The sequence below is a fragment of the Postia placenta genome (genome assembly GCF_002117355.1).
Source record: "Postia placenta MAD-698-R-SB12 unplaced genomic scaffold POSPLAscaffold_2, whole genome shotgun sequence".
NCBI lineage: Eukaryota > Fungi > Basidiomycota > Agaricomycetes > Polyporales > Adustoporiaceae > Rhodonia > Rhodonia placenta.
Window position 1 is genome coordinate 3,476,030 of NW_020169833.1, and position 24,576 is coordinate 3,500,605.

General features: G+C 53.2%; 8 protein-coding genes across 8 annotated transcripts in view; 6 read left to right on the top strand and 2 right to left on the bottom strand.

The window, feature by feature from the left end:
- POSPLADRAFT_1053371 (hypothetical protein) overlaps positions 1–97 on the top strand; it is a gene marked incomplete at both ends in the record, with an annotated part of 464 nt that extends 367 nt beyond the window's left edge. Inside the window, one exon of the mRNA XM_024480399.1 lies at positions 67–97. Coding sequence (XP_024343549.1) covers positions 67–97 — 31 coding nt within the window. The remainder of the gene's footprint in view (positions 1–66) is intronic.
- Positions 98–334: 237 nt separating this feature from the next.
- On the top strand, positions 335–6,430 carry POSPLADRAFT_1133014 (hypothetical protein; the record flags this gene model as incomplete). Its single annotated transcript, XM_024484289.1, has 12 exons — positions 335–934; positions 991–1,426; positions 2,696–2,726; positions 2,872–2,939; positions 3,120–3,243; positions 3,322–3,490; positions 5,166–5,297; positions 5,607–5,722; positions 5,808–5,857; positions 5,898–6,003; positions 6,061–6,209; positions 6,342–6,430. The coding sequence occupies 12 exons, from the start codon at positions 335–337 to the stop codon at positions 6,428–6,430; spliced, it is 2,070 nt and encodes a 689-aa protein (XP_024343550.1).
- Positions 6,431–7,606: 1,176 nt separating this feature from the next.
- POSPLADRAFT_1133204 (hypothetical protein) lies at positions 7,607–8,819 on the top strand (the record flags this gene model as incomplete). Its single annotated transcript, XM_024484308.1, is given in 4 exon segments — positions 7,607–7,737; positions 7,754–7,755; positions 7,852–8,538; positions 8,641–8,819. 4 exon segments carry the CDS (start codon positions 7,607–7,609, stop codon positions 8,817–8,819), a joined length of 999 nt encoding a protein of 332 aa, XP_024343551.1.
- Positions 8,820–12,913: 4,094 nt separating this feature from the next.
- POSPLADRAFT_1132767 (hypothetical protein) lies at positions 12,914–13,949 on the top strand (the record flags this gene model as incomplete). The annotated part of the gene is made up of 4 exons (XM_024484254.1): positions 12,914–12,944; positions 12,996–13,448; positions 13,511–13,569; positions 13,638–13,949. 4 exons carry the CDS (start codon positions 12,914–12,916, stop codon positions 13,947–13,949), a joined length of 855 nt encoding a protein of 284 aa, XP_024343552.1.
- A 1,067-nt stretch (positions 13,950–15,016) lies between these two features.
- POSPLADRAFT_1031656 (hypothetical protein) lies at positions 15,017–15,563 on the top strand (the record flags this gene model as incomplete). Its single annotated transcript, XM_024476804.1, has 2 exons — positions 15,017–15,274; positions 15,321–15,563. The coding sequence occupies 2 exons, from the start codon at positions 15,017–15,019 to the stop codon at positions 15,561–15,563; spliced, it is 501 nt and encodes a 166-aa protein (XP_024343553.1).
- A 1,546-nt stretch (positions 15,564–17,109) lies between these two features.
- POSPLADRAFT_1131998 (hypothetical protein) lies at positions 17,110–18,138 on the bottom strand (the record flags this gene model as incomplete). Its single annotated transcript, XM_024484160.1, has 4 exons — positions 17,110–17,421; positions 17,464–17,540; positions 17,605–18,057; positions 18,108–18,138. 4 exons carry the CDS (start codon positions 18,136–18,138, stop codon positions 17,110–17,112), a joined length of 873 nt encoding a protein of 290 aa, XP_024343554.1.
- Positions 18,139–19,706: 1,568 nt separating this feature from the next.
- POSPLADRAFT_1131041 (hypothetical protein) lies at positions 19,707–20,597 on the bottom strand (the record flags this gene model as incomplete). The annotated part of the gene is made up of 2 exons (XM_024484021.1): positions 19,707–20,196; positions 20,296–20,597. Coding segments are annotated over 2 exons (792 nt in total), but the record flags the coding sequence as incomplete, so codon positions are not given.
- A 1,822-nt stretch (positions 20,598–22,419) lies between these two features.
- Positions 22,420–23,949, top strand: POSPLADRAFT_1053379 (hypothetical protein; the record flags this gene model as incomplete). Its single annotated transcript, XM_024480400.1, has 4 exons — positions 22,420–22,512; positions 22,665–23,255; positions 23,311–23,362; positions 23,423–23,949. 4 exons carry the CDS (start codon positions 22,420–22,422, stop codon positions 23,947–23,949), a joined length of 1,263 nt encoding a protein of 420 aa, XP_024343556.1.
- Positions 23,950–24,576: the final 627 nt, after the last annotated feature.

A 24,576-nucleotide genomic window follows, 5' to 3' on the forward strand; every position in this document is an offset into this window, starting at 1 on the left:
GCACGGCTGAGCCATGTCCTCCTCGCCCGCCTGTCCCTCGCCCGCGTCGCCGCCCCAGCCCCCAAGTCGCGCCCTATCAACGTCTATATCCGCCTAACACTACATACAACCCCACACCCCCACGCCACACTCCCCCTCCCCCTCCGCCATGGCCGGCGCATCCCGCCGTTCCCCCGACCGCGCCGCATCGCGCGCAAACCCCATGAACCCCCCGCGGCCCCCCAATGCCTGGATCCTCTACCGCTCCGACAAGCTCAAGCAGATGATGCAGTCGCAGCTGCAGCACGGCCACCCCAAGAAGCCGCAGTCGAGCGTCTCGAAGGAGGTCGCGGCGATGTGGAAGGCAGAGGACCCCGGGGTGCGCGGCGAGTACGAGCGGCTGGCGGACGTCAAGAAGGCGGAGCACGCAGAGCAGTACCCCGGATACAAGTTCCAGCCGATGAAGAAGGAGGAGAAAGCGCGCCGCCGCGAGGAGAAGCGGCTGGAGAAGGAGCGTGCGCGCGAGGAGGCCAAGCGGGCAAAGGCGCAGATGTCGGCGTACGCGCCCCAGTACGTGCCGATGGTGCACATGCCGTACTACCACGACGCGGAGCTGCCTGGGTTCCCTTCGCCGCCGATGTCGGCCGCGTCGACCCCGTGCTCAACGCCGGGCTCGTCGCTGTCTGAGCTCGCGCCGGAGCACGCGAGGCCGCCCTCGAGTGCGCCCACACCGGCCCCGGCAGCGCAGGTGTCGTACGCGATGCCCCCGCCGCCGGAGCCTGTCGCGTCGGGTTCGACCGCGGGACCCGCGGTGCAGCCACCGGCGGCGCAGTTTCTGCAGGTGCCGGGGCAGAATAGCTGGTCTATTCCGCAGGCCACGGACGCGTCGTCGTCGCAGCCGGGACCGTCCAACTGGACACTCGACGGGCAGCCGCAGGCAGAGATCGACGCGCTGGTGAGTGGTCAAGTTCCTGATCGACCGTGTCGTGGCTGATGGTGGGGCACACGCAGGACTGGCTGACGCTGGACATCCCTTCGTTCGGCGACGACGCGCCCCCGTTCGCCGGCGACGCGAACATGCACACGGCCGACGCGAACGCGAACGCGGGCGGCGACGCGCTCGCGCTGCTGGCGGAGGGCGCGAGCATCTGGCGCATGGACGCGTTCGACGCGGGCGCGTTCCTGGCGGACCCCCCCGGCGACTTTGACGTGCAGTTCGGGCAGCTGACGGCGTTTGACGCGGGGATGGCGGGCATGGGGGACGTGCGGCTGGGCATGGAGATGGGGATGGGGATGGGGCAGGACGCGCACGCGCCCGGCGGCGATGTGCAGCGGCAGGCGGAGCAGTTCTCGGAGCTGCTATCGCATTTCGACTTTTCGCAGCTGCCGGGGGGCGGGAGCCTGTTCCCGTCGAGCGCGGCCAGCGGTGGCGGCGGCGCGGGGCTTGGTTTCTCGCTGGGGCGGGAGCTGGAAATGGAAATGGAGCAGGAGCGGCCGCGGAGCGTGACGCAGGACGCGTTCATGCAGTTCCTGAACGTGGAGGCGCCGCAGGTGGTGGTGAGCGCGCCGGGCGCGGGAGCGTACGTGCCCCCGTCGGGGGCGGCGAATTCGGCGATGCGCCGTCCGGCGGGGAGCTGGAAGCCCGCACAAGAGTATGGCGGGATGGCGGAGTCGCCAGTGGAGCGGGCGGAACCGTATGTGTGGGCGGCGTGAGCGCGCACGCGTGTGCGGAGGCCGGGAAGGAAAGGAAAAGGCCATGGGTGCCGCGGACTGGTGCATGCATGCTCGTTTGGATACATTGTGAGTGCTGATTCTGGATGTGGTGTGCGCGCGCGGTGGACGGCGGGTGCTGACGACGGGCTGCAGATTGCATTTTGCATTTCGGACTGTGTCGCGCTGCTGCCGCTGTGTGTACGGTGCCCCGTTAGTCGTTGTTTGCTCGTTTCCGTCGTCGCGCTCTGCCCCCTGCATGTCCTTCCCGCTCTGCCACATCTACATCTACAGTACTCGAGTTTCTTTTTGCTCCGGTTTGGTTCCCCCTTTGTGTCGTTGTTTCGGGCGCGTTTTTCACCCTTGGATCGTTTCGTGTTCGTATATTCAAAGACCGTATCCCCTGCTTGATCTCTGCCTGTTCTATATTTTGTACTTTTCTCGTATTTTTGCTCCTGTTTCTCTTTCCCTGTCCCTGTCCCCTTCCTCGCATCGCTCTGCACTTGCCCCACGCATCTGGTGTCACGCGCCTCCCTATGCCTCCCCTCGTGTTATCATTATGCTCATCGCGTTATCCTGGCATCCCGTATAATCATCGCATAGCGTCACGTCCCGGAAGAAGTGTACTAGTAGAAGAGCGCCTGCGGGCGCACGCTGTATCCTACGATACGATACGAATGGAATGACCAGTGCTTCTGTTAATCACCATCGCATCGCTGCATCGGTCGTAGGCCCGGGCTCTCAGGTATACTTAGCGTCGATGCTCGGCCAGGGTGTGCGGCAGCGCGTGGAGACTCTCGCGTGTCCTTCGTTGGCGTCAGGCACGTGATCGCGTTGTGCCGCAGCCACCCATTGTTCGCCCCCTTTGGCCGCGCGCGCCTGTGTGGTGCCCATTGTCTGCGCTCAGGGCCGCTTGCAGATGTTCGCACAGACGGGCTTCTTCCAGGGCCAGCGATGCGGCTGCGTAGCCTCGTGTGGTCGGTTCCTCGCTTCTGGTGGCGATGAGCGTGGTCTGCCTCGGGCCCAGGCGGCATGCAGTGAGTCAGGGTAAGCGTGTTTTCGTGGTGCGGGGATGCTGATGTATTCGGATTAGGACGGGAGGGTTCCTTCGGTGTATGATGTGGTATGTCAAGGATGCCGATGCTCTGGCATTTATGTGAACGTTGTCTAATGTTTTCGTAGACTCTCCAGTCAATGCATGAGTACAATTGGGGAGTTCCGACATAAATTACGACTCAAGGTGACTCAAGGTGAGGCTATATAACCTGACCTGACCGTTCATGGCAAGCTATGGTAGCGCAGCTGGCGTCCCCCAGTCTGATGGGCCCGACGTGGTGGGCCAGCTACTACGTTGAGCCCAGGTAGCAAAGTACCTCTGTCTCGCCTTCCCAATTGCCGTGACTGCCCTGTAGCCCCAAATATCACTGTAGATCCTCCGCCGTGGCTTCCACTCGCGCTCGACAAACCTTTGCACATCAGCCAGTGCGGCGTCGGCGTAGTCGAGGACAGGGTACAGCAAAGTATCACGCAGGGTGGCTGTGGCGCTCGTGGGGAGTGTGCTGTCTTTCAGCTCAATCCACACGAGCGCGTCGAATAATACGACGAATTTGTTTACGATCCTCACGCGCTCAGGGAGGAGGCGTTCCACGATCTGACGAATGTATGGGTCGTCGCGCTGGAGCGCCCTAGGCCACCAGGTGTTCGTGCGCGTTCGGCTGTCGGTCTTCGGCGGAACGTTGGTGGCGTCGTGCCTGCTGGCCACAATGATGTTGTCGATGACTTTAAGCTCTTCGAAGAGTTTGTAGGTGAGGGCGTGCTGCTCGGCGGCGGCGGCGTACGAGGCGAGCGGCACGAGCATCCCGTACGAGCGAGTGACAAGGACAAGGTGATCGATGGCTTGTTGAGGTAGCTCGTCGGTCTTCTTTCCGCTGAAAGGGTACGGGTAGCGCGGCGACTTTGCTTCCTGGAATGGCTCCACCCCTGTGGTCGTTGTGAATGTCAGTGCGAGTGCGTGTTCTGTGTGGCCACGCTTACCGGTGGCGACGGAGCTATCGATTACATGCCGAGGTAGCTCGTTGATCCTGGTCTGTGTGAGAGGATCAAGGTAGCCCTGTGAACTTGGTTGCCGGGAGGGCTCCATTGCTGTAGTCGACGTGGATTATGTTGCGAGTGTGTTGTTGGAGCCACTCTTGTTGACTAGAGCTCATTTTATACTCATCATTCGTTGGGTGCTCCGCAGCCCCCATGAGGCGCGGGTGGCTCGAAGCGTATGAACCACTCATGCACTGCGGCTGGCTGCTGTGGTGGCGTGTGGCGTGTGGCACTTTGTTCAAACAAGGGGTGAGGCGACGGTAAGTGATCATGGCTGGTTCCCCTTACCTCACGAAGACGCTGGTCGCTTGCGGTACGCATACGTTGAACTAGGTCATCGTTTAGGCACGAAGCTACGTGTATGCTTCGAACAAAACATCCTCAGTGAGTGTTAAACTTGGGTTGTATCAACGAGAAGATGACGTTACCAATAGGTGTTGATGGGTGCATGCTCCAGGGCGCCGCATCAGCCACTACGATATAACATCGCTTTGGGATGCAAATCGGACGTGCATGCCATGACTGCGCTCCAACGACACGGTCACATGACCGTGATTGCAAACGTGCTTGGTGTGGCCACGGCCTTTCCTCGCTTACCCGCTTTCTGCTCACGACCACACCACTTTCTGAGAATCCTCAAGTGTATTCTCGCGGCAATGGGATCAAGAAAAAAGGCCAAGAAGAATAGCAAGGCATCAGATGCCAAAGAGGTGACAGTTTCCAGACGAGGACCTCGGCGGCGCCGTGGCTTTCTAGTAGACCTGCCAAACATGCCATTAGATATCGTACAAGAGGTATCATTTCGACCTGTTTTGCTTCATGGCTTTTGAAATCTAGCCTTATGTCTCCCTTTGTGCACAGGTTCTCAGCCATCTCCAGCCTCGTGACATATTACACCTCTCTAGAACAAGCAAGGCCTTCAGAACATTTCTCATGAGCCGGTCTTCTGCATTTCTCTGGCGGGCCTCTCGCAGGAATATTGACGGACTTCCCGATTGTCCAAGTCACTTAAGCGAACCTGCATATGCCAATCTCATATTCACAACCCATTGCCACGTATGCTATCGTCAAATCCTCCATATTGTCTATACAGCTTGCTGATGCCGATACATATAGCTTTGCATGAAGCACACAGGAAAGGAGATATTGTGGGGACTTTCGAAACGCTATTGCACTCCATGCAGGAAGAAGGCGTAAGTCGTTCGTTCCGTTACTGCTGTACTGGATCGACTCTGAACGTGACTTCAGACTGTGTTTACTGAGCATTTTACAAGTGAGAGGGTTGCCTCGATCGCTGACTGGCTCACGTTATTGGTGGCGGTTCTTGAATGTGAGTCCATGGGCACATCCATGAGTCCGCGTGGCTCATTCAGCCGGCGGTGCAGCATGACAGAGATTGGGGTCTGGAGGATGATGTCGATCAATTTGTCAAGAGCTGGAAATCACTGAAAGGAAAGCCCGATGCGCAGCTTGAGCTCATCAACACACGGAGATCGCAGGCGGAGGAAATACAAAAAGTATGAGGTTATATCTTTCCATTGACATGCGCTGACCTATTCACAGCACGCCATTCTATGTCGTCAATGGGAAAAGGATAGAGTTGCTTCCAGAGCGGAGGAGCTGAATCAGCTCAAAAGGGACCGATTCCAGTCGTATGTGCCTGGCTCATAATATAAAGCGGATCAACAACCCTGACGCACTACTAGTGCGCTTGATAGATTGCGTCAATTAGGTTGGGGCGAAGAACTCGATCGCCTTGCACCGCTCTATAGGCCGTTGTCACAATATGACCCCTTGCGAGCAGCACAAAAGCTTACTGATCGTAGTATGTCCTCTCACCGTTTATATGTATTACACTGAGTGCCTTGAACCCCCAGTTTGGCACAATATCGGCGGAGGCGCTGTCACAATACTCGAAGACATTCGAGATGAGCGACGCCGCGTGCGACACACGGAAATTCTGCGAAAGCGGCTGGATGCGTTGTGCACTGTGTTATCTGAAGTATACGCCAACCCTCCAATGACAGTAGAGACAGAGTACAAGCCCCGCATCTGCGATATGATCGAGATGCCGGAGGTACGAGAAATCATTCATTCATCTAACGACCCCACACTAGGATCTGAGAATGAAGAGAAACTCCGTGCACTATCCCCGAACCTTGTGGAGCGCTGGCAAGCAGAGGCCCGCGAAGAGCTGAGGAGACGCGCGTTACGCTGGGTCGAGTGTGTCGACGGTGCAGATGTTCTGACTTTGGCCGCTACACATTTTGCCTGTTCCAGATGTCTCAAGTTATTGCCTTACCCGGAGATCCTCGGTCACAAGTGTCTGCGCGTTAGTGCGCCGACTTATCGTGGGCACCCTTACAACCAGTACTGTGTCTACGCGATCGCGGCGTGGGAGGTCGGCGTCAATAGCCGACCTTGGAACGGTGAGCTGGTTAGTAGCCCTGGCGTACGCTTCCACGAGCGGATCCGTACAATCATACGACTATGCGGCCAAGACCCAGACTGCGCGACCAGACAAGATTTAAGGAACTTAGATGCCTATATCTCATATCCAGGTCAAGATGGCGAGAACTGTGTCATCACCTTGCGAACTGCGGTACGTGCCCTTTCCTCTGTCTCATCGGCGTGTAGACTGACCGCGTGAAAAGGTGGAGGAAGAATGGACACGTTGGATGTCGGGATCCTACGACAAAACCCTCGAATATAAGGGGCGTGTGGCTACGGAGCCTGAGCTTGCCGCGGCCAAGAAGAACGGCCAAGAAAGACTGTGGAATAGGCACCAATTCATTTGGTGCTGTTCTCTGTGTACACCTCGTGGTGACTACTTGGATCAAGCACGGAATACATGCCTCTCCATGATCCGGGATCATATGAAAGAAACGTACGTGCGATCTATCTTATACCCATCCATGTGCTCAATCCCATTTCAGCCATTCTATCCATAACGCTCGTGAAAAGAAAGGTCATTTCTACGCCAACTCCGAGTGGGATATGCAGCCATTCTAGTGTCTCTTCGAGCCTTGTAGACTTGCTGTGAACACGCGAGAGATCGAATTATCTTCAAGTTGAATTAGCCATCATGATGAGGATGTAGGCACTCTCCTGTACATTGTATACTGGAACATATTTGTTCCTTTGCTTTCATCTGCCTCTGAGGCAAGACTGGTGCGCACTGGCCGAGCATACTTACTCTGACACTGAGTTGGTGCAATGGGGAAACTTGCGATGGAAACGTGGAAGGGATATAATCGTGAGCATCCTTTGTACTGAGGATGTTGTTCTCCCAATAACAAACACTGTCAGCACGACCTACAAGCGAACCTTCATATTCGGAAGGCATTGTTTCGGAAATTACAGTCGATACTTACGGTAGTAGATCACATGATCGTGTATGGTACTACACCGATCGTTCTGTACTTTGTTCCTTACGTGTTTGCTGGCTACAAGCCGGATCAAACATGTTCAATCCTATCGTCTTCAGTCTCTATCCCTTTCAGAAATCTAACAATGACAAGCATCCATCCCGAAGGGAATTCGACGTTGCGTAAAGAGATAGTAAAACATTCCTTGAACTTGCTTCCCTTCATCGTGATCATTTTCGGATCCCTTCTTAATTGAGCGGTGTGAAATGGCCTTCCATCCCAAACTTAAGCCTGATGTTCTGTCACCACATGAGTAGCATCCTCCATATATATAGTGGTGACGGTTCCTGATATGACATTTCAGGCGGTGGCTGTCACTACGCGAGAAAAGTGTTATAAGCGTGAGACGGCTCCCCTGTCCATGCACCGCGACATCAGACTTTCAGAGCACCTCAAGTATGGTCTATGAAGCCCAGCGCGAGCCCCTGAGGAGCATTTACATCGCTCTGCAGGCAGCACATACCTGCTTAATCCTCACGCCATTATGGACAATTTCATCCATACCTCGAATGTTGCGTCCTAGGCTGTCGTGGTCAGCTTATAAGACGTTCGCTCTGAGCTATGTTCGTTATTGGTCCGTTCTTGGACCTGTTGTCGAACGGTGCGCTTGCAACATTTGATACACATCTGCGCCGCCTTGTAGTCTCTTTATCATGTAGAGCTGGTCCAATCACTAAAGAGCCTGACCATCGCGCGATACCCGATGCTTCAGGAGTCAAGAGCGTCTGGCTCGAGCCTACTCCTCAGCTCCTCGTCGGCGACGTTGCACGCTGGGCAGAGCAAGCTGATGTCCGCCCTATTAGTATTCCAGGATATTGGTATGACAAAGACGGCTGCGATACGCCAATCGGTGCGCCCCCGGAAGAAGGCGAGAAGGTTGTTCTCTATCTTCACGGCAGTGCCTTCATTGCGCTATCCGCACATCCCCACAACTTGACGGGGGCATGTATCCCTACGGTTCTACGTCACGCTCCTGCGAAACGCGGACTCGCGGTCGAGTACCGACTCACAGATCCCGCGTCGAACGCAAATCCATTTCCCGCGGCGCTTATAGACTGCATCGCTGGATACCACTACCTCATTGATATAGTTGACTTCGCACCAGAGAACATTATACTACTTGGCGATTCCGCAGGCGGCAATCTTGCTCTTGCGCTGGCGCGGTACATCATTGACAACATCACTGAGCTTTCAACTCGTATGAAGCTGCCGCCAACACCCCCTTCCTATTCCATGGTGCTCCTATCGCCATGGTGCGACCTCGGCACGTCGCACGAGACACCCGGATCATCCGCGCTCAATTTTTGGTATGACTCAATGCCTGACCTACGTACGGGGCTTATGGGCGCTGCGCGCCGCGCCTACGCCCACCGGCTCCCTCCCTCCTCTTGCGAAATCAACCCCTACATCTCCCCCGCGTTGCTTCATCCAGACTGCCATGCATCCTTCAAAGGTTTTCCGCGGACGTTTGTCGCCGTCGGTACTGCCGAAAGATTTATGGACATGTCTCACACACTGGCACAGAAGATGAAGAGAGATTTGGGAGACGCGAAAGTAGTGTACCGAGAGGCACAGGACGCAGTGCACGCCTATATGTATTTACCCTTTTGAGGCGGAGGAGGCTGCCAAGTCGATGAAGGCGCTCGAGGCATTCTTGGAGTAAGCAGGCACTGAGAGCGGATACAGGTGCTATTGTTACAGTAGCTACTGTAGTGATTTGAATCTTTCAGAGCCGATAAAGGGTTCTACAGACATGAAACGATGTGTCCGTAAAACACGACCAATGCAAGATATCGGTCATCGCACCATAGGATATGAGCCGTTACTCGGTGACTCAAGGTCAAAGGCAGGCTGAAGCTCGGCTCAGACCGAGACTGGCGGTGAGAGTCCACTTGGGGAACACGGTCACATGATCTTGTCATACTCCCCGACTCAGCGGCGCGTCGGGCATGACGACGCGCGTGCAGCGTCATAGATTCTCTCGCTATCCTCCATGTTTCAATCTACATGCATGGCTAAACATGCACTATCGCTCTTGATACACTTTCTGAATATTCAATGAGACGCTCTATTCACCTCTGTCCCACATCTACCTCTACCTCTACCTCTCGGCGATAACGCCCTCGCGCACACATCATCCAACTGAGACTCATGCTATTAGAACTCCAATTCCTAAACAGCCAAAACATCGTTTCTTATTGTTCAATAGCGTCTTGGGCGAGGAAATGCGTGGGAGGCTAACCGAGCACGCATTGAACACTACTCGATATCGATCACCCTCGGGCCACTGGCACGATTAATCTCGGCCGAGGGTCGTGCGCAATTGCTCCGTATGGTCTCTGAGCTCCTGAGCACGTCTCCTGCACAGCCTCAAGAACCAGAGTGGAGTATTTGGAATTGACGCAACACCTGTAGCCTTGGCGATGTCTCCTCGCACGAGTGGGTTGGGATCAACTGATCGCGCACGGCTGCAACGGGGAATTGAGTATATGCGTAATGTATTGAGATCCGCATCATTGCTCCTGCGGAGCTCACCAGGCTCAGTCCACTAATGTGATCTGGCTGCATGCAAACTTAGTGATCCTATGTGATTTACGAAGAACCTGCAACTACCTTGATATTCTAGGTAGAATAAAAAGGACATCACCAGCAATTCGATCAAACCCTCCAGTGCTGTGTAGAAATCAACAGGCTGAATATGACGATCTAGTAGGGGACATGTCGACAAACATCCTTACCGAATTAAGTTGCGCTCTAGAATGGAATGGGACTGCAAGATGTCCCACATGAGCTAGTCAAGACGGGTTCTGCAGAACGTCCGCCGGAAAACCTGCTCTCCTCTCAGAAGAAAGGATGGATTCCCTCGTGACATTGACCGCACCCCAGAAACTCAGCTCGAAGCTCGACCGAGTAACTTCATCGCTCGTTCGTTCCACACCGCCTTAAACTCCGAAGCCAGCATTGTTGAAGCCGACATCGATGCGGCCAAATGTGTTCCTACAGGAGAGAATGCATTAAGGGTCTCCCGAAGCTTTGTCGCGTCAAGCCTGAGGACAAGGAGGCTAGCCGGGAGGGGATTTCGGAGACGGCTCTGAGAGCACCTCGGGTCTCCTCAATGTTGCCACACAATCGCCTTGTCTAAGGGCATGTTCTATCATATCTAGACCGAAGCTGGAGGACGATCCAGTGACTAGTCGAAGAAGGGAATTGTCAGCCGAGTCGACTTGACACACGTTGACAACTTGGACTAATTGAACCACACCGAAGGCAACATGACCAGGTAAAGGCAGTCCGACGGCCTGTTTATTGCGGGCAATTCCTCCCACAACAGTCACACATTCAAAGTGCATATCCTCGTCAATTTATATATACCTACGTTCCTCGGTGCTATGCCAGGGGAACCTTGTTAACTCACCTGCGCCCCTCTCAATGGTGCAGCCAAGATATGGCCGACAGGGGTCTTCAGATATTGGAGTAACTGCTGTCATTGACGCGAGCATCGCTCTGGGGAGTGGGGCTGCACAATCTGTTATGTGCCTGTGAAGACGGTCGGAAGTCCACGTAGCGGCACTACCAGTCGTCGCCGTCGCTGTCATCGGACGTCGGATTTATGAGCCTCGAAGTTCTGCACGAGCTATATCCAGGTGGTCATCTCGGAGCTAGACTCATCTTGGGTACCTGGACGTAAGGTTGTGGTCCACTAGCCGAGGTTGAGATTCGAGAACCCCACGGCAGTCTGCGAAAGTGTACTATGAACGGTTTGACATACGCCATAACGTTCATTATAGCGCCGGTGTGTCTGAAGAGCCGCTGCGTTTAGGGCCCACTACGCATCGAGTGAGTTGTCTAGAGAGCCGGTTCTGGAACATCAAAGTCAGTTATGTTTCGAACATTCCATTTATCACATATAACTGGATTGAATGACTATGTGTAGGTTGTACTGGATGATTTCGGACCGATCTCATGGGTCCTAGCATGCCCCAACGACAATACATCCCGTCACACTCACCCTCATATTGCCGAAAGCCATTAGTATACTGATGGAAACTTGGCTGTTCTCGGTAATTAACAAACGCATCCAGGGTTTATCTGGAAGGTCGTTGACCTTCCAGAGCCGCCCCTTGTAATTCCCTGTCAATGGTGACTGTACAGAGGTCGTACGGAGCAAGGACGACAAGCTGTGTGCCATGGTGAAACAATATGAGGAATGGTCATCAGAAGTGAAAGCATATACTTAGCGGGAATTCGAAGCCTTGTATAATGACCAATTGAATTATGTTCTGTCGTAAGATCTCTGCCAGGGTCTCAGTTACTAAATTGTCCATACTACGGTGAAGACACACGCCGGGTAGCATGCGCAGCATGTCGCTACATATAGAGAATGAACCATCCCATCGGGCTCAAGCATTGCTTCAATGCTACTAGCGCTGTTGTCGGGCTCAGTAGCGAAGATCAGGCTCAGTGTTTGTATAGGAAGTGCCAACAAGGTTACGAAACCTCACGGAGGTACTTTTGCCGCACAAGTGTAAGAACGAAGGCCTTTTCAGCCTTCCATATCACTGGCGCCCCGGATCTTAGCCGTAGTATTGGGAAAGAATCTATGAAAATAGGATGACCGGTACTTTGGTAGGCCGTAGAAGACACCCTAAGCTTCCATGCACCGTCAGGCGGAACCAAGCACATGCCAGTGAGTTCTGCTTGCCTCCTTGTCAGAAACAAATTGGGCATGCTCTTGATCGCCTTCTATTGCTCTCTCATCTCTAATCATAGACTTGTTACGTTTTACGTGTCGGGATTCGTCTGTGCCTTAGCATTCCCAAACCCGAATTCGGAAAGAAAATACACACCACTTGTTCCTGACGTTCGAGGAACGCTCGAGGTTTTTGGCGAGGCATCTGATCTGATTATATAATGATCGCATGTAGTCGCGCGTACATTCTAGTATTCACACGTTCGTATTATTACACTCACCATAACGCTGCTTTAGATATCATCTCGATGTCCGTTGAGTTCAATTGAAATCACACCTTTCCAAGCTTGTCGATGACAACTGGGGATAGTGCGCTGATTGAAGACAAACTTGTGCAATCAATGCTGCCGTTGAAGGCACATACGTACCAAAAGGTGAGTCGAAGCCTGTGTACATCTGATTGATCTCGAGGTTCCATTCATGGTCTGTAATAAGCCTGGCGAGTGTGGCGGAAATAAACCTTTGCATTGTATGCATGATGGGACCGGCGGAAGACAGATAATCTACTGACATGTGAATGCTCGAACACTTGAACCCTTAATCGAGGAAACCCTCAGACATAGAGCTGGGTTATTGTGAGTTTCACGTCAATGTATTGCCTCTGCGCTTAGGTGCATCTTCGACGAAATCAATTCCCCCGTTGCGCTCTATCTCGTAGTCCCTTTGGGTCTTGCTTCGAATGCCTCATTTTCCTTTTAGCAAGACACCATAAGTTTCCATGCATCGAGTAACATGATCAATGTCACAAAATGTTACTGCATCTGCGCATCAGTGACTAAATTTATTTTACGGATACGGCAGAAGGTAGTGTCTGGAACGGCTAGCTCTGAGCTCTACCAGGGATTCCGGACATGCAGGATATTACGTCACGTTCATACAGGCATATAAGACACGCGAAGTTACTCATGCATGCTTCAGGCCTCTTGCCAGACTCAGACACCATACATCCCTCATGATGACTTTCAAAGCTCCTAGAGTCTGGTTTAGTAAGGCTTGTCACAACGTCTGATTCATAATACGTGTTGACTTTCTCATAGTCACAGGGTCGTCCACTGGGTTCGGTCGCCTGATGACCCAATGCGTCCTCAGGAATGGAGACAAAGTGGCTGCAACGTTGAGGAATCCCGCCATGCTTGCGGACCTCGCAGAAGAATTCGGTACCGACCAGCTGCTCGTCCTGAAGCTCGACGTCACCAACCACCAACGGATCCTCGACACCTTTGCCGAGGCGGGAAAGCACTTCGGCCGCATCGACGTCGTATTCAACAACGCCGGCTATGCCCTGTTGGCAGATGTCGAAGGTGCAACCGACGAGGCCGCGCGCGCAGTGTTCGAGGTCAATTTTTGGGGTGCGGTCAATGTTAGTAAGGAGGCCGTCAGGTGGTTTCGTGAGGAGAATAAGCCGTCTGGCGGAAGACTGCTGCAGAACTCCTCTGTTTTGGGATTCACTCCTGACGCCGGTATTCCATTCTATGTCGCCTCGAAATTCGGTGAGCAGTCACGAGAATGAGTTTGTTTTTTCGGTCATTTCTGACGGGATATCCGTGTCTAGCTCTGGAAGGGTTGAGTGAGTCGTTTGCTTCGAGCCTTGACCCTGCATGGAACATCAAGGTGCTGCATATCTATTCGATGCTTGGTGTCTACCTTGCTGACGTTTGACTGCTGGCTGGGTGTCGTAGATCAGTCTGATCGAGCCTGGCTGGTTCCGCACAGACGTTCTGAGCAGCAACATGGATCGCAGCCAAGTGCATCCCGCATATGTGCACCTACCTGCCGCCACATATCATAAGCATCTCGAAGGCAACCCTCTCGTCCGTGGTGACACCGAAAAGGCTGTAGAAGTGATTTACGCGGTCGCGGACCTGCCTGATCCTCCCATTCGCTTCCCTCTCGGCAGGGACTGCAACGAGTCGTTCAGGAAGCAAATTGCGAACCTCACCACAATCATGGACCAGTACGGATCATGGTCAGATGAGCTGGATGTCGAGTAGGTCTTTTACAACGGTGAGTGCCTTGTGAGAGACGGAATAGGTGGCGTTTTTTGGCATTGCGGTGTTGTTTCAGTGGTAACGGTAACTCAGCTACCTGTTCTGGTTTGGAGTGTTTATGAGAGACTTGGCTTCTATGCACGGTGAAGCGCCTATAGAACAGAAGCTTGCTCCCAAAATAGCACGGGGAATATCTTGACTCGGCTACACGATTCTGGGAGATGTGGCCGGACAGCGTGCTGGCATGCTGCTGTAAAGCGGTAACAGGCAAGTCGGAGAAGTGTGTGAATGAATTGTCCAAGCGACACATGACCCCAGAGTACGCTGCCATATAATTGTCGCAAGCGAAGATATTCTAAGCAAACTCTAAACAAACAGGCCATTTAAAGATCCTTACACCAAAAAGATTAATTGGCCGAGTCACGCTCGAGGCGAGATGGCTGGGAAGTCACTCACGTCGAATTTACTGACAGTGTCTCTTTTCAACTAATCACTGGATTGTCCTTCGGTTGAGGTCAACATATGACCGAAGCGTCCTCAGACACGGCGATTACATCGCGGCGACGCTGCGAAAACCCGAGGTACTCTCAGAGCTGTTCACGCTATACCCTCCCGACCATCTTCTTGTCATCAAGCTCGACGCGACAAAGCCTCAGGAGATCCTCGTTGTGTTCGCTGCTGTAGGTAAACATTTTGGTCGCATTGACGTCGTCTTCAACAGTGCTGGCTTTGGAGTTTTAGGCCGTGTGGAACTTGCACGGTCGAACTTCGAAGTGATTTTCTGGGGTGCAGTGAATTTGGAAGGAGAACAAGCCCTCCGGTGGACACATTTTGCAGGACTCGTCTGCGCTAGGCCATAGCAGACATCTCGCGGTCCCATTTTACAGCGCAACCAAGTTCGGTGAGGATGTTTGTCGACATATCTCCTGCCAGTCTGTTGAGCCCCACACAACGCTTGAAGGCTTGACCGAATCGCTTGTGATGTGCGGCAATGCTCATGTGTTCGGCCCAGTGGGATTGTCTCTGTCACTGAGCTCTACCCACAAGGGCGCGTCGAGCAGCTGCACGAAATGCCTCAAGATCTTCCGTCACAACGTGAGAAGCTGTATAACGTGATCCCGGACGTCGTCGATTTTGCGCTGACGGGCCTTGAGGAACCGCAGTGCGTGTTGGTTGTGCAGCTCGTCGACGTCCCTGAACTAGAGGATGATGGCTGGGAACTCCCTGCGGATGACGAGGATGACAGTGTCGCGGTCCTCGAGGTCATCCCAAAGGGTGAGGATGAGCTCCGCGTGTTGGCGCGTGCGTGTCTCGGGTTGGACGAGAACGTATGTCGGGATGCTGGTAGATATGACTCTTGCAAGCGTGTGGCAGGTCATCGATGGCGAGGCCGTGGAAGTGATAGATATCTGGTTGGAACGCGTAGCGCAGAAACCAATTGTCCTTGCTTGTGGAATATTCGGTTGTGTTTTGGGCAGACATATTGTTGCTGCATGCTGGGAACGCTCATTGGCATTTATGGTTGTGGGCTTCAGCTGGATACGCATCGTCGTGGTTAATATCTCCGTTATGATTAGCACGTTACGAGCATGGACCATCGACGATTCGCCCGCCTAAATGGTGGCCAATGTTTGACAAAAGCACGTAAGAATCGTTGGACACCTGAGCTACAGGGCAAGACTATCACACGGGGTAGGTAATCACAGTCCTCCTCGAGCTCCGCCGAGAGATCGATACAAAGTGGTCCAAAGTCATGCCTTTCCATTGCAAGTGGAGATGATTTCGCGTTTGTTCTTCCTACAAGAACGCAATTACGGGTGTGGTGCCACTCCGATGCCAAATGGTTATGGCTGTTGATACGCCGATCATACAATCTGGGTCGGTTTGCATTGGGCAAGGGTGCTCCAATCACAGAGTATTTTTGCGGGAGAGGTACGTCCTGTAGATGATTCGTGGATTGATTAAAGAAAGAAATGGAAAGGCTCACTACGCACGAGATTATACTGGATTGGGCACCGCTAAGGATTCGCCGGACACGCAAGATGCGGATGTGTGCGCCTACTCCAGGAATTCTTCCACCGCATTCAACATCTTCCAGCCTCCTCCGTCTCAAGGGGAGAGTGTATATAACAATGCACCGCCTCTGTTACTGAACACCACATTCCCTGCGCCTAGTATTTTCCTCTCAGAGCACTAATCGGCGTGTCTATGTCCTCTTTATCATACCAATAGCTTGGGATACGAGTAGGATGGGACTTAGCCTCATCTGTCCAACAATCTGAGGAGCGGGTTTAACCTAGACACTTTTACAGTAATGCATGTCAGGTATATCGCGGCAATCTGGCCATTTGCCAAAGGCCCCCTACTCTGCCATGACGAGAGGTGGATCAGAATGTCCCAGGATGTGCAGCTATCGTTTCAAACACACCTTGCAGCGATCGGTCCAATGTCTGATTAAATCCGAGCGATGATGGTCTTGGACGCAGAACACGATGGTGCAGCTAAGATAGGGCTGATATGGCTCTTATAATATTGGTGTAAATTCTGTCAATTACATGAGCATCGCTCCGCGGAGCAGAGCTGCATGTCCTCTTTTATGTGACTGTGAAGATGGATCAGACGTTCCCGTAAGCGGCACTACGAGTCGTCGTCGTCGGACTTAAGAGTTCCAAAATTCTGCTCGAGCTATATCCAGATGGCCATCTCGGAGCTAGACTCATCCTAGGCGCCTGGACGTAATGTGTGGTCCACAAGTCGATGTATAGCAGCCCTGTGAAAGTGTCATTGTAACTATGACGTTTATTCTAGCGCCGGTATGTTTGAGATTTGAAAATGAAGCTTAAAGGGCCGGGTTACAGCACACTACGCACTGAGTGAGTTAATTGATTGACCAAACCTTGCTATAGATCCAAATTGCGGAACACGTACGCTGTAGTTATATGACAGCGCTGGGAACGTGAAGGCATTCTTGGACATGCTCAGACTTCAAATACGGCCGTTAGTCAACTAATCACTGGGCAAGGCTTGAAAATCTCGTTGAGTCTCCTAAAACGGGCATCTTGAAGTAAGCTAGCCTTGAAGTTACACATGCAGCGACGACTCCGCAAGCCGAAGTAGACAATATTTATTCCTTTCTGTATCAGACGCTCGTCGTCACAGACGTCTATTCCGCATCTAGTCCATCCGACCACGATTCGTACTGATCTATATTTGCGTTGAGCTTTGTTATCTGATTCCTGAACGACTCAATGCAACCCCTTCCGAGAGGGAAGCGAAGCGGAGGGTCGGGCAGTCCGGCAACCGCATAAATTACCTCCACGGCTTTCGCAGTGTCCCCGCGAGCAAGAGGGTTGCCCTCGAGGTACTTGTGAGATGCGGCAACGGGTAGGTGCGCATAAGCGGGATGCACTTGGCTGCGATCCATGTTGCTGCTCAGAGCATTTGTGCGGAATTCTCTAGGCTCAATCAAACTGATCTGCGCCACCAGTCAGCAGCTACACGTCAGCGATGTCGACACTAAGCGTTGAATAAATATGCAGTACCTTGATGTTCCATCAAGGCTCGAGGCAAATGACTCACTCAACCCTTCCAGGGCTAGAAATACATATGTTTCGTCAGAAGCTACTGAGAGAACAGACCCATCTTCAAGGCTGCTCACCGAACTTTGATGCGACGTAGAATGGAAGATTAGCATCAGGGGTGAATCCCAACATGGAAGAGGTCTGGAGCAGTCTTCCGCCAGACGGCTTATTCTGCTCCCGGAACCACCTAACTGCCTCCTTGCTGACATTCACTGCTCCCCAAAAGTTGACCTCGAACACTGCGCGAGCGGCCTCCTCGGTTGCACCTTCGACATCTGCCAACAGGGCATAGCCGGCGTTGTTGAATACGACGTCGATGCGGCCGAAGTGCTTTCCCGCCTCGGCAAAGGTGTCGAGGATCTGTTGGTGGTTGGTGACGTCGAGCTTCAGGACGAGCAGCTGGTCGGTACCGAATTGTTTTGCGAGATCCGCAAGCATTGCGGGATTCCTCAACATCGCGGCCACTTTGTCTCCATTCCTGAGGACGCATTGGGTCATCAGGCGACCGAACCCAGTGGACGACCCTATAACTATAAGAAACATCAACATGTATGCTGAATGGCGCAGCGACCAGTCCTACTAAACCAGACCCTGGGGGCTTTCGAAGTCATTATGAGACGTATGGTCACTGATAAGAGACCTGAAAGCGGTTAACTGATTCGCATGTCTTATATACTTGCATACATCGAATGCAATCTCGCGCATGACCGGAAGGCTCATAGTTGACCGAATCAGGTACTGTCTCTTATCGCACCTGTAAGATTGCACAAGATCACCTGGGCGAGGACACAGTAGTCCTGAGTATATGTATGAGCTTCTAGCTAAGGTAAAACACCTAAGAGAACGTGATCAGTGTTCATGATCTCATGTACATGTCTGTCACCCCCTCAAGATGTGAGTTCAAACGAACCAAAGGGACGGACCTAGTTCCCCGCACTTCGGCGATATACCACAGTGGGCCCCTAGTTTGAGGCAAAATGGAAATTAGGTGGAGTCCGATTAGCGACTTAACCCAGCCTAAGAGGCGACAGACAGAACATTCGATTAATTTGATTCTGCCGCGGTGCAAACTTCCGAAGAATGCCTATAAACAGATGGGTTCAACAGCAGCAGTCGCTCGCGCCGAGCCCGACTCACATGAAGGTGTGAGCCTACAACGCTTTCTTCAAACCTTGGGTTGCGCCGCTTTCTTTTGTGCACATTCAGACGTGGAGACATGCGGGATTGCCTAACGAGGCAGAAAGAGGAGCGAAGGACTTCGTGTGATACCGTCGAGTGGTGTAAAGCTTCACTCACCCCGGCCCCGGTATGTTCTGTATCCGGTCAAACTTCTTATACAAGTCTACAGGAGTGAGTGCATTCATGGAAGCTTAGAGTAAGTAAGTTGCTCGTTAGAAGGCGCGCTACAATATCCACCCCGCGTGATGTAAGCGCTAGGTTCCACGTCTCAGAAGGAAATGGCGCAAGTCAAGGTTTGAAGAAAGCGCTGTGATGCCCACAACATAATATTCTCACCGTGCTGTTCTACATTTACCAAGGATCATGCCACGGATACAAAGCAGGATGCGAGCAAGTTATAGCGATCAGCGTTGTCTGCGGCCGCGCTTGTCCCGGCCGAGCCGCATAAAGCCCGGCCGAAGTCCTCTCTGAAGCCGGGCCGAGCCGAGTCCTCAACAACACTACTGCCTATAGGAGCGCGTAGAGCAGTTGAACGAATTGAAATGTAATGGACTTCTGTGAGCTATATAAGGTTCATATGGCAGTTGCAGCCCAGAATAAGGTGAGACGAAGTAATCCTGCTAATATCTGAAAACTGCTGCAAACAGAGCGAGAATGGGACAGCAGAAACGAGGCAGACTTGAGGAACGCAGTGCGCACCGCAGCTGTGTCAGTGTTCGACGTACACTGCCTCTTGTGAGAACGGGAATATGATGCGATCGAGTTGTAGTCGTCCTGGCTCCTAAATAGAGATTCTCAGGTTGTTCACGCGAAGTTGCATGAGTCATTTCATATCAGCAAAAGGCAAGCGAAACAAATTGTAGTTAATGATGCAGTACGGTGGCCCAAAAGTAGTGACCTGGTGAGTGATTACAAGCCCCAGATATCGCTGGGCATTTCCCATAGAACATATGAGCATAAAGCTAGCCACATATTACCCTGGTTCAATCCGTACAACCTACTAGCCCTTAGTGCGCACATAAAGCCTGGCTGAAGGACGACGAGCAGTAGCGAGACGCGTCGACGGGTTGCTTCTCCTTTTCGTTGCGTTGTCATGTAGCGAGTCGGCGAGCGTAACCGAGGTGGGCCAGGGCTGAACATCGGCACAAATAGGGAGACAATACTTCGCTCTGCACGTCTGCAGGGCCGAAATCGCGCCGGTAAACCAATTCGCCTCTTCTGATGGCTTCGTTCCACGCTCCACGAATTCCTGCACGCTTCGCAGCGAGAGCTGTGCCGCCAGGAGGACCGTCCACAGTAATTTGGTGCGAACTTCCGTTATCATGTTACTTGCAACAAGCGTGCTTCCCTGGAGCTCATTCCACACGAGCGCGTCGAAGCGCATGATGAAGTCGCGTAGGATCTTTGTACGCTGCGAGAGGAGGCGTACAATTTCGAGCATGTGCGGGTCGTCGAGCTTGAACACCTCCCGCCACCATACGTGCATGGGACTACTATGCGTATCAACGGCAAAGTCCTCGTTGTCGGCAGAGCCAGACCGTGAAGAGTCGGAAGAAGAGTTGTCGGTGCTGTGCAAGGATTTCGTTGACGTCAAGGTGGGCATTAGGGTATCCTTTTGGGATCGTGGCGGCGGGACATTTACTGCACTTCGCCTGCAGTCCATGATCTTGTTGTCGATATCAGAGAGCTGGAGGGAAAGGTTGCGAATGAGGTTGCGTTGCTCGATGGCGGTGTGAGTGATGGGCGGCAAGATCAGACCGTACGATGCCGCGACATCGATGAGATACTGTATGGCTTCAGGAGGAAGCTCGCCGAGTGTCTTCTTGTTGAACAGATACGACTCAACAACAGGTATCGCGGAACGGAAGGGGTTCATAGCTGCCGTCGATATGGGATTCCTTGAGAGGGAAGGTATGGTCTTTGATGAGAGCTCATTCTATCCGCGGTGGATAGTGATCGGATTTCGAACATGCGTGAGCCACCGTGAACTGTGGCTCCAATAATGGTCAATAGCGCCTTGTTCAAATAAGGAACAAAGCGACAGAAACCAACCGTGGCTTTTTCCATACACCCATCAAGATGCTCCGTCTGACGAAAGCTGTATCATATCCTTGAAGTACATCGCTATGTTTCAGCCACACCTCGAACGGTCTAACTGGGCCGTGATCTACGGCGCAGCAACACAAGCACATTACGCGGAACACTAACACTCAGGGTGAGCTCAATGTTCGGCGTCCGCTTCTGTCAATACGGTTAATAAGACGTTGTTCGTGGAGATTTAACGCGCTACATTTTTTACTACTTTATGATTTCGCCTATGCTTGTAAATTGGACGCATTAGTCATGATCATTGCGCGTTCCATGGTCCGTCGCGAGTTCCTTGCGTATTTATGGTTTTTCATTCTATGTCTGGACGTCGCCACGATCGGGGAGTACGATATACATTGCTTCCACAACACTCGGTAGCAGGTGTTCAACTTCGTTTCAGATAATTACAAGGCATACATCATGCTTTGCAGCTCTCTGTCAGCTCTCCTTCTCATGAGCAGAGCCACTTACCGTTATCGCCAGTGAGGTTGTCTTTCATGCTGAGCTCTGCTCACGAGGGCGGGACGAACAGCTGAAAGATAGCCTGAAGATCTTCCGCAACGATATGGGAAGCTATTTGATGTGGTCCTAATCATTGCTTATCTCGCAGGAGCTTCGGTGAGTTTTACCTGAGTTGCGGTGAACGATCACCACTTCCTGGGAGCCACGAGTGCCGCGTTCCTCGAGGTCGTCCTAGAGGGTGCACAGGAGCTTTGTGTGTTGTTGCGTGCATTTCTCTGGATGGGAAAAGCAAATGTCCATGTGGCGCTTGCAGACGTAGGGCAGGTCGTTGAGTGTAACGGTACGTGTTTGGTCTGAAGGCGCACCGTGGAAACTAATTGTTCTCACTGGTGGTATTTTCCGATGGGCTCTGGACAGAGGTCTTGGTGTTGGACGCCAAGGGCCTTCATCGGCACTTATCACGGCAGAAACTCCGCTGAATGCATATCGTTACCGCTCCTTATGCTGCCACAGTGATTTCAGCGCTCCTTCCCCTGCGTCCCGCCCAAAGACTGATGTGGGTCGGGCGTCGTTGTCAGGAACGATCGGATATAGGGCGCGCCATCCTGCCATCCTTGACGTGATTTCTTTCTGATGAGATCATCCAGGTTTACTTTCAACGAGCGACCGTTCCTTGCTCAAAGTCGGTGCTGTTGCATAGTGTGAGAGTTCCTCCGTGGCCTAGCTCGAGACATAGTTTGCAGCCTCCCTCTACACGGCATTGTGCAACGCACCTAGCTTGTCGTTTGCGCGCTGCAGGACAAGTTTGATGAGCATCACTCGGTATCTCTCGCGCACGACCCGACTTGCGGCGCGCCACCGCTCGCCCTGAAACTCGACAAGAGGTAGCGTGCCGTACAACCTAAGATGTATGCAAGGTCGAAAACAGCCGCGGGGACGGGGTGGAGGGTGCGGACGGCATTGTCCGTGGCGTCAAGTTGTGGTATACGTTCATGGCGGAAACGCAGTCTTAGGACGGAAAAGAAAGGTTACAAAGTGTGCGCGGTGAGACTTATACTAGTAGTGATAACATGCGCATGTTGGCAGTAAGAGTGAATGACAGGCGCTTGTGACGTCAGCCAGTTGCCGTCTGTTTTTGGCATTTGTCGACTCTCACTGCAACCATGTCATCTCAGCCAGAATTTCCACCACATGCAGGCTTCATTCGCGCAGTCAGTATTTCATGCAACAAAGTCAGAGTGGGTGCAAACGTCGTGGTAAGTCCACCGTCTCTGAAACCAGAGCATGCCGTCTATGCCGTGTAGCTGTAGACTGAATTTCAATGCCTTATACATCGCGCCGCCGTCTCTCTATCATCAATGTCTTCCACTTCACTCACCCTCAGACATCCCTAAAGACGCCCTTATAGATCAATGAAGACGGCGTAAAACGCTTGCTTACCTCCCCTGCCTTTACGACTGCCTTCACCCGTCTCCGAACCGCGCACGGCTATAAGCTCCCCCTCGTCTTTCCCTCCACTCTCGCCGAGCTCAACCTTCTCGCTACTCTTTCTATCCTCAACTTCGGGTCGGGATACCGTGTACCACTCCACGCCGCTACTGGTCGCGGCGCGTTTGATTCCATACGCGCCCTCGTCTTCGCCCTCTACATCTCCGCCACCGGCGCAGGCGAGGGCGACTATCTTTCCGCACAGGGCATGCGCTCCGTCGGCGCTCACATCATTGCGGACCTCATGGGACTCGCGGATAAGATACATGTCGAGCGTGCCCACGAAAGCATCCCGGGCCTCGCTGTCGGCGAACTCGGCGGCCCACTCTGGGAGCTCGTGCAGCTTGTCACGCGCACGTTGAATGATACTGGTGCTGCGCTCGTGCAAGGCGGATACCCAGATCTTGGAAGCTTTTTGCTGGAGGCGTTGCGGGAGGGTGAGAGGGCGCAGGCTCATGGAGGTACTGCGGAAGGTGGGGCAGATATCATGTGCGACGTCGCGCTCGAGCGGGTGAGCACACTAACTTTCGCACCTTGCGATCTCGTACCTTACGCTTCATGCGCAGCTTGTCCGCTTCCTTCCCGCGTTCCGGGACATGGCCGTAGTTGGCGGTGAACGTACGTCTGCTCTAACTACTCGTCTGCTCGTGCTCTGAAGTGTCTCCTCTGCATCTGTAGCCGTGTACTGCTTTAAAAAGGCGCTCCTCACACTACACGCTGTCGCACTGCGTTTCTCCACCACCGATGCACGCGTGCCAGTCCCCCGCACCGCCGCGCTCCCTGTCTTTGTCGACAATGTCCTCCCATCGCTTCTCGTGCACCTCGACGTCATCGACCTCTCCGCGGCGCGTTTCGGGCTCGCGGGTGTATTCGGCGACGCTGGCAGCGCGGCCCGTGTGGAGGCGCTGCTCGCTGCGGCCGCCACACGAGACAGCGAGGAAAAAGAGGAGAGGCGGGCGGTGCCGAAGGAAGGCCCTGTGCTGGGCGAGGAGCAGGCATATGTGCTAAGAGCGGCGGCAGTGGACGCGTGTGAGGCGATCGTGCAGGCCGCACATGAGCTTGGTAAGGGGATGGGCACGGATGGCGCGTGGTTGTGCGACATGACGCTGCCGGAGCTGGATGCATGGCTGTGGGCGGTGGCGAAGGACCGGCCGGACTATAGAAAGCTGGAGCGCTTCGTGCTGAGAGATACGACGTACTTCTGAGATGTGGCAAGACTAGTGTCATACAATAGCAAGTGTAGCATCCCTCATAGTTGATTGTATCAATCCGGAACTTACGAGCTTGACGACAGAGCCGTGCACTATGACATCCCACTATTGATATCGTTTCTCGCGTCATGCATAGAACGATGGAATCTATCAACTCGCCACAAACAGTCAGTTGATACATCTCACAGCGGGTATGCGCTGTTTTGAATTGATGACGCCTCACAAAAGTACTCTTGAAGCCGCAATGACACTAGATCCCCATCTGCACTTCAATCCCTTTCGCGGAGCTCACCTGTTCTCCGCACACATATTCCTGCCGTTTCCGTCGTGAACGACGGATCCCAACATCGCCGCCGTCATAACGTTTAACAACACGGCCAGCCGCGATGTTTCCTTTCGGCCTGTACCGCATTTGTGGACCTTGGTAACAGCCTCTTCATCCCCTAAGTTGAACGACAAGAACCGTGAACTCTGACGTGAGCGACCCCCGCTGTTACCAGCTCTTGTAAACGCTGGCCTGACGACCTAACCCCTTGGCATCCTCCAGGTTTTAGTCAATTGTCCTTTGCCGTGACTCAGTGCAAGATGCGTGTACAATGGCTATGTTGCCGCCAGCATAAG